Source organism: Lactuca virosa, chromosome 5 (assembly GCF_052849685.1).
Source record: "Lactuca virosa cultivar CGN04683 chromosome 5, Lactuca_virosa_CGN04683_v6, whole genome shotgun sequence".
Taxonomy (NCBI): domain Eukaryota; kingdom Viridiplantae; phylum Streptophyta; class Magnoliopsida; order Asterales; family Asteraceae; genus Lactuca; species Lactuca virosa.
Genome location: NC_136430.1, coordinates 457,469,484 through 457,477,869, shown reverse-complemented (window position 1 = coordinate 457,477,869; position 8,386 = coordinate 457,469,484). Strand labels below are relative to the sequence as shown.

General features: G+C 30.2%; 1 protein-coding gene across 4 annotated transcripts; it reads left to right on the top strand.

Annotated features, from left to right (window-relative positions):
• Positions 1 to 844: 844 nt before the first annotated feature.
• LOC145114521 (uncharacterized) lies at positions 845 to 8,331 on the top strand. Of its 4 annotated transcripts, none has more exons than XM_079050538.1 (8): positions 845 to 1,105; positions 1,487 to 1,669; positions 4,035 to 4,090; positions 4,205 to 4,271; positions 5,526 to 5,914; positions 6,037 to 6,096; positions 7,004 to 7,110; positions 8,163 to 8,331. In XM_079050538.1, exons 5-8 carry the CDS (start codon positions 5,840 to 5,842, stop codon positions 8,329 to 8,331), a joined length of 411 nt encoding a protein of 136 aa, XP_078906664.1. In that variant the 5' UTR covers positions 845 to 1,105; positions 1,487 to 1,669; positions 4,035 to 4,090; positions 4,205 to 4,271; positions 5,526 to 5,839. The 4 variants fall into 4 exon arrangements, with proteins under 4 accessions (XP_078906664.1, XP_078906665.1, XP_078906667.1 ...); XM_079050539.1 differs by having other exon boundaries at positions 4,035 to 4,095; XM_079050541.1 differs by lacking the exons at positions 845 to 1,105; positions 1,487 to 1,669 and having other exon boundaries at positions 3,949 to 4,090.
• Positions 8,332 to 8,386: the final 55 nt, after the last annotated feature.

Sequence of the window (8,386 nt, the reverse complement as noted above, 5' to 3'; positions counted from 1 at the left end):
TAGATGAAAAGTAGAAACTGAAACCCGGACCGATTATACTAATACGGGACGGGTTCGGTTCGGGTAATACGAGTTTCAGTTCGGTTATTAACCCGAAAGGAGCGAAATAACCCAAATAAACATTTACACTATGTTTTTTAACCGAATAACTCAAATAAACCGAAATGACCCGAATAACCTAAATAAGGAAATTTTATATTTAGTTCAAGAAAAAAAAATATTTTTTTTTCTTGAACTAAATATAGAATTTCCTTATTTGAGTTATTCGGGTCATTTCGGTTTATTTGGGTTAATCAGACGATTTCGGTTTATTTAGGTTATTCGGTTCAAGTGACTATTCACTTTTCGGGTCGGTCTTTTTGGCCCGATTAAACCTTTATTCGGGTAACCCGGACCGAATAACCCGAAACCCGAATTTGGCAAAAATAGATACCCGAGAACCAACCCAAATAACTAATTCGGGTCGGTCCGGTCCGGGTTTCGATTTCGGTTCGGGTATTCGGTCCAAACGCACATCCCTAGTTGAGACTGTAAAAAAATCAACTGAATCGAAATATAAATATGAATATTTATTAAAATTAATATTTTAGCATTGGGTCATAGATTAATTTAAGTGAAAACAAGATAAAGTATTCATTTGAAAATTGCAATGCCCAAAACTATTAATAAACAAACATTTTAATAAATTTCAATTCTTTACAAAACAAGAATTAAGTATATTAATAATAAGTTTAAGATTTAATATGTTGCTTTTATGAGGGTGTAATTTAGAAAATGTTAATTTTGGAAAGCATTTATAATATTTAACCGTTGGAAGTCGAAAGAGTCGGCTTCTTATTCCCGCAAAATATACGTTCTTCAGCGATCTCCGCTCCCCGGATACCAAAGAACCACCTTCCTTCGCCGGAGATCTAAAAAACCCTTGGAATTCGAAAGGACTGGTTTGTAGTCGAGCATTATATACGTTATTCCGCTCTCAACAAACCCAAACACATCCAAACCCATAGCGATCTATGTAACTAAACCGCCGGAGACGTAAACACCCCCAACGTTCGCAGGAGACTCTAATTCATCTCTCTAGTCTAAAAAAAATTTCAAGATCGTTGTAAGTTTTTTTTAGGGTTTTTTTTGTGATTAAGATATTGTAATTTCCTTTTAAATATAAAATAGTTGTTTGAATAAGAAAGAACCGAAGGTTAATTGCTATTTTTTTTATCGTATTTTACTTTCTCTCTGCTCGTTGGGGTTTCTACTTTCTAGTAAAACCCACTCCGATTTGCTTATGTTTTGCTAATTGATGACTATTTGACATTTTAGTGTAAACAAATTAACAAAACAAAGTCTATATTTATTGCATTTAGCCTTATTATCTGGTGTATGTGATTGTGTGACGTAGAACAGGGCTCAGGTTAAGTGTAAAACTAATTTATATGTGAAATTCTATATGTATTTGTTACTGATAAATGTCTCATGTTATTATATATAGGATGGATGAGAAGCTAACATTGGACTCATGGATTGACTTTGCACTTTATCAGTTTTGACTGAATGTTCTTAATCAGAACAACTGAAAAAGACTTAATTCAGTAAGGTTGTTTCTTTTTTACTTAAAGCAAAAAAGAATGACTGTATACAAAATGTCAAGGAGAGAAGGCTTTCCCCATTAGAGGTAGTTATAACCTTTGCATTACATTAAACCTATTCCATCATTCCATGTCTATAAAAATGCCAATTTTGAGGTCAATTAATGCTTCCTTCAATGCTCTAGGTAGTTTTTGATACGATGCACCATATTAATGAATGAAGTGGTGTATTTCTTTGGTCTGAGGCAAAAGAGAGCGAATTAGCAAGTGGGATTGTTATTTTTCTCCTTAATTCTACAAAAGTTATAAATTATTTAATTAAATAGTTTTTTCATTTGTTAGGAATAAGCTACTGTGAAGAATAAGTATTGTGAAAAGGTGCTTATTCAGGCTAGCTGATAAGTTGATTAATGAGGGATCATATTTAAATTTTTCATTAATGTCTTTGATCTTCTTTCAAAATACAGTGCAACCCATGTTGTTTTCAATGATGATATACGTGTATTAATGTAGTTTTAACCTTATCAAGGGGAATTTATAGGGATTAGAAATGTATTCTAATATACTCTATTTCTTACTCTTAATAGCAATGTACTTTACATATTACAAGTTAAAGTAGATTTTTAAAAAAATTAAAAAATAGAATTTCTCTCTCCTTCATCACTACTCGAAACCTAGCTGCGTACTATCATATGGAGATCTTGAAGAAAGTTGATGTTATAGTTTCTTCAGCAACCGGGTATTTAATCTGTCTCATTATTGTAGATTTCTTTAATCTAAAGATTAAATATTTTTAAAACAAGCTATATTTTTTTTATTCTCATGGGGTTTAATATTTCAAGATTTTGCATCCTATTTTCAGTACTTTCAACTTTTTCTTATTAAGACATTGTACTTTAAAAATTTTACCTATTTATATCATATTACTTTTAGCTATTTTCTTATTAGTGCATTTTACTTTTCGATGTCTACCCAGTTACAGCATTGTACTTTCATCTTTTTCATATTAGGACATTATGCTTTGAAAAGTTTATGCAATTATAGCATTGTACTTGCAATTTTTTTTTTCTTTTTGTGACATTACACTTTGAATATTTTACCCATTTAAAGCATCGTACTTTATTTTTTTATTTTTATTTTTATTTTATTTTTGCTTTTCAGAACATTATTAGACTCTAAAATATTTACCTAACTTTGTAGTTTCAACTTTTTTCTTAAAAGGGCATTGCTATAATTGGGTAGATTTTTCCAAGGCTACTTACTACAAATATGAAGTGCAAATGTATATATAATCCTTAGCTATAATCAGGTCATGGACCAAAAGTGTATTTTACTCTTCTTTCTAAGATTGTGTTTTGTATCAGATACAACATGTGATTCGTGCATAATACAGAAACGTTGTTTCTGTTTTTATAAGAACAACATGGATTCATATGTCCATTTTCATTATTCATATAGGGCAGTAAGTTAGTTCTAAATGAACTACTAGTTATTAAAGTGTTTTTATTCCATTTTTCAATTAGTGTTTCTAAGGAAATAAACTTCCATAACAATAAAGCTGACTGTGTTTTGTTTTCAAATATATATATATATATATATATATATATATATATATATATATATATATATTTGTTTGGTTAATTTGTTGATTTATTTGTTATGGCATCCTACTTTGGCACACATACATGAAATGAAAGGTCCAACTCAAACTCCAAGCAGATCATATTATGGTGAATTGTCATATTGAATACCAGTTTTGCTGTCATAACTGTTTCCAGTCTGTTGCAACACATGTTTCTGATAACTATAATATGATTGTTGTTTGTACATCCATAATTAACTAAGAATGCTTCATTTAAACTAAGCAAAGTGTGACACTTGAGTTAACTTGCTACTACCTTCTTCATTTGAAACATGACATTGCTACTATGACAGCTATTTGTGTGATTGCACTTGCGAAGTTTAGCTTGCACATTTGATATCTTTTACAAATATACAATCAGTGGTTCATAATCTGAGTTACCACTTCGTTTTCACTTGAAATATGACAAGCAGTCCAAGTTTCCTTTTTTTTTTTTCAAAAAAGTGCTGCACTGATAAAGTGCTACCTGGATAATGATGTCTTAAATTTTCTGGATTTGTGTTTATATCACTGGTCTTTTTTGAGTAAATGTGGTTCAGTAGTTAAAATTCGCATGCTGAAATTTTTGGATACAAAAATGGAGATTATAAGTAATAACCGATACTTGATCATGAGTTCATGTTGCTTTACATTGAAGCTATATACAAGGCCACATCTTGTATCTTTAGGTCCTACCTATTTTCGATATTTTTTGTAATCATATATACCTTATAAAGGCCAAACCTCAAATCCGTAGCTGTCTTTTTACTCTTTATATGTATATACACACGTGTAATCTGCATTGGAACTTTAGATGTTGATTTTTGCAGACAAAAATTTGTATACCATAAGAGGGCAGAGCAGTTCCATTTTGTTTTATCATCGGGTAGGGTATGTTGTTACAATCTTTTGTGCTGAAATTTCATCTATTTTATTTGTTGTTAACATCTCTCAAGTTTCCAATTGGCATAATATATTCATGTTATCTGCTTAATTTCAGGTTTAGATATCCCTCCTCATGGAGTCAGGGAGTTTCTTGCTACAGTTAAACATGTCTTTATTGTCAGGTTGGTGGTTTAGGCCCAAAAGGGAATCTTTTTTGCAACTTTGGTCCTGTCCTTATTTCATGGTTTCATAATGCTTTTTACTACTTGGGTGGTCGTCAACTCTAACACAACAACCTAGATGTTAAATTTATGAAAATGACCATTTTCTCATCTCTTTTATTTTCATTTTCATAACTCTTTCCTTAAAAACTGTTTGTCATGCATGCTGAAGGAGGACAACTAAACCCTAAATTCTTCAAATTACAATCTTTATGAAAATATGCTACTCTTTCATGGTGTCATAAATATAAGGCTATGTTTGGTACAAAGAAATAGATATAGAGAAATGGAATTGATTCCATTTCTCTTGTTTGTTTGAGGCTTAAAACATAGAAATTGAGAAAAACATCAATTCCCTTTCCATCTATTTCATTCTCTAATAAATAAGGAGAAAAGGGGAGAAATGAAAAAATAAAGAAAGCGGAGATATGAAATAAAACACGGAGAATTGAAAATGAGAGGTATCGTACATAAGGGGGTGTGATAAAGTTACTTCCAATAGGTTGTAATCTCGTTTCATCATTTTCTTATTCGAAATAAAAAGAATGCACAAAATGATTTTATTTACTTATTTTGCAAATGCGTTTATTTACTTATTTTGCTATTTTCATGATCCAATGTTACGACCAAAAGTATAAAATGTTAATTGACAAAAATAAAAAATAATTCAGAAAATATATAATTAGAAATATAAAAAATACATAATATTAGAAATTTAATGTGTAAATTCTAATGACATTAATGTAAAAAAAAAGTATTGTTTGAAAAAATAAACATGGTAAAATTCATTTCCATTTCATTATTTACTACATTTAAACAAGAAAATTGATTTTTGGGTACATTTATCAGATGAATTCTCTGTTGTACCAAACAATGGAAACAATTCTCATTCTCAAGCTTAATTCTCTTTCTCTCATTTCTATTCTCTGCTTCAATTCTATTTCTCATTTCTATTCTCTGCTTCAATTCTATTTCTCTCTACCAAACGTACCCTAATGGGTTTGGTCTCTGGGTCGCAACTTTAACAGACCAAATGTTAAATTTTTTTAACATGACCATTTTTGCCCCCGTATTCTTCATCTCTTTCATTTCCATGTTCAAGCAAGCATAATTAAAACCCCAACAAAATTCATCTCTTTCCTTGAAAAAATTGCGTCTGATATCTGATATGTTTAAAAGATATTGTTGTTGATAATAAGTCATTTTTTGTTTCAGATCATCAGAAGACGTGGATGTATTTCCTGTGAATAACTTTCAAGACCCTCTTTGTCTTCATTGAAGCTCCTTCCAAAATCTCTTGCAAACGGAACACCTTCATCTTCATTCATAGGCTCTCCCTCTGATAACAATTCGAAGACAATCATTCGGGCAGCGGGCAGAGGCAAAAAAACTCACGACTGCCCGAGATCTTTCCATTCTCCTGTGTGACAAGGTTTCTCAACTCTTCTGTGACAGCCTTGTTGATGGTCATGGTCAAAGTCAAAGCCATGGTCAAAAAGTCAAGGTCAAAATGAAAGGAGGAGATTTATATGGGCTTCCAAAGACCACCAACCTCTCGAAATGATGCCACCATAGTTCCCAAATATCCCCCTGACCCTCTCGAGGTAATTTTATCAAAAAAATAAATTAAGAAAAGCTGCTTTTGTACCAAAAATAATAGGATTTGCTCTCATATAATTGTTACTCTGTCATGACAAACTTATTATTATTCATTTATATTTGGCAGTTTGCTAAATTATCACTGGAATGGGGAAAGCCACAGCAACATCCTTTGGGGGTTGAAGAGGTAAATTGTTTGATTTTGTTACAAATAGCATTTTATTTTCATTTTTTTTCCAATCAAGTTATTGCACTTTTGAAAATCTAATCTTGTTTGGTTCTGGTTACCAACTTTTACTTCCATGTTTTTCCAATTAAGACATTGTGTATTGAAAATCCAAAGGTGTGTTTGGTTGTGGAAAATTTTCCAGTTATCTAGGAAAATTTTCCAAGAAAAACGGAAATTTTGAAAATGTGTTTGGTTCGATCAGTTTTCCAAAGTTTTCTAAGAAAATGAAAATTTTCAGTTTTCCAAATTGTATGTGAATTAGAAAAACGAGTTTTATAGTTTTCCATAGTTTTTCCAAATTTCTAAGTTGGAAAATGAAAACTCCACCGCTTCCAACCAAACGCGTTTTCTAAAATTTTCATTGAAAACTGAAAATGAAAATGAAAACTCAACTTTATTTTCTGAAAACATTTTCTTAGAAATTGAAAACAGTTTTCCACAACCAAACGCACCCTAACCATTTCCAACATTATATTTTCTATTATAGCATTATACTTTCAATATCTAACTTATAAGGCCTTATATTTTTAATTTTTCTTCTTTTTGGGCATTTTACTTGGAAATGAAAATTTGTTATATTTTGCTTACAACCTATAATGTTATATTTTCATTTTATTGCGTTTGAGACATTGATCAATTTTAACATGAGATGAGTTTGGAGGAAAAAGACATTGATCAATTTTAACATGAGATGAGTTTGGAGGAAAAAAGAATGACAAATAGATAAATGATTGATGTCTGAATACATTAAGCCAGATTTTCTTACTTAACATATTAAATAAAAAAGAAACAGCCCTCACATCAGATTTGATAGTTCACTTATTTTATTCATTTGTGCTGTTTGCTACTTTTTATTTGATTCTAGGGTTTGTCTGATGTTATCTTAAGATCAACACTTTTGTGGAAGTTGAAATTTCTTAATTTTATTGCTGCATATGCTAATTCTCAAGCTGAAGTGCTAGTGCTTGCAAGGTTAGTTTCATTTAGGACTTTTTTTTTTATTTAAAAAAAAAAAGAACTTTGCTGATTAGTTAATATACATGCAAAATGTATGATAGGGTATTAATGAAAAAGCCATGCAATATTGTCTTAAAGACAATATACTTTGAAATTCAACCTGTTATAGCATCATTTCAAAAGTTAAATTATTAATACATTGAAACCTACTAACTTTTTCCCTATTAGGGCATTGAACTTTGATAATTTAACCAATCTCACATACTCTAAAAATCTAACTTATTAAGATGCACTTTTGATTATTTACCTTTTAAGAGTTTCACTTTGAGAATCTAACCTATTGAGACAATGTAGTTTGAAAATCTGAACTTTTTTTATTTTGGTTATCAACTATTGCATTATGCTTTCAGTAGTTTTTTCCTATGTTTGATCTTGGTTAGAGTTTATGTCATATTATTTTCATTTCCTATATAGACATTGCATTTTAAAAGCCTAACCAAGTATTGCATTTGTACTATAAAAAAGTAGACTTGTTTGATTTTCGTTACTAATTATAACATAATAGTTCCCAATCTGTTTTCCTATTAGTTTTTTTACAAAAACATTGTAGTTTGATTATCTAACCATTTATAGCATTATACCTTCAATAACAATGTTATACTTTTTACTATAGTTCAAATGTTTTACATTTTGAAAATATAAACTATAATAACATTATATTCTCGGTTTTTTTATTAAGATATTGTATTTTGAAAATCTTAGCATTATATTTATTAAAATTCATTTTCCAATGTTTTTTTTTACTTTAGAACCGTTATTTTCCACGATTTAAATTCAGAACTTTTGGGATTAAAATGGGGGAGAAGTACTTTGCAAGTATTGAAAATTGGTAAAGGATTTTGAATGTAGCGATAAATGGGTGAGAATTTCTCGACACTGCAAAATGGAGGGATTTCGCATAAACTGAACAATATCTAATTTAAAATTTTCGATTTTATATGTTTACTAAGACAATCAATTAACGTTGTTTTATGTATTTTTGTGTCATGTGGTGAGTTCTTTTCTAGTGGTTTCTTCAAAAGCGTTGTCACAATGACAAAGCATCCAACACATACTACAAAACATATGTCCCTTCATCACCATACATACATACACACACAACTTCAACTTTCTCTATTCTATTGCTTGAATCCAAACTATGCAACTAGAAAATGGTATTCACATTGCACAAAGTGACGTTTATGTTCAGTTTGTTTTTTGCACTACAAATGTGTATATTCAAGAATCAATG

Coding starts and splice junctions, on each gene's coding strand:
- LOC145114521 (XM_079050538.1), top strand. CDS start 5,840: ATGGGCTTCCAAAGACCACCAACCTCTCGAAATGATGCCACCATAGTT. Junction 5,915..6,036: donor ATCCCCCTGACCCTCTCGAG/GTAATTTTATCA, acceptor TATATTTGGCAG/TTTGCTAAATTATCACTGGA. Junction 6,097..7,003: donor ATCCTTTGGGGGTTGAAGAG/GTAAATTGTTTG, acceptor ATTTGATTCTAG/GGTTTGTCTGATGTTATCTT.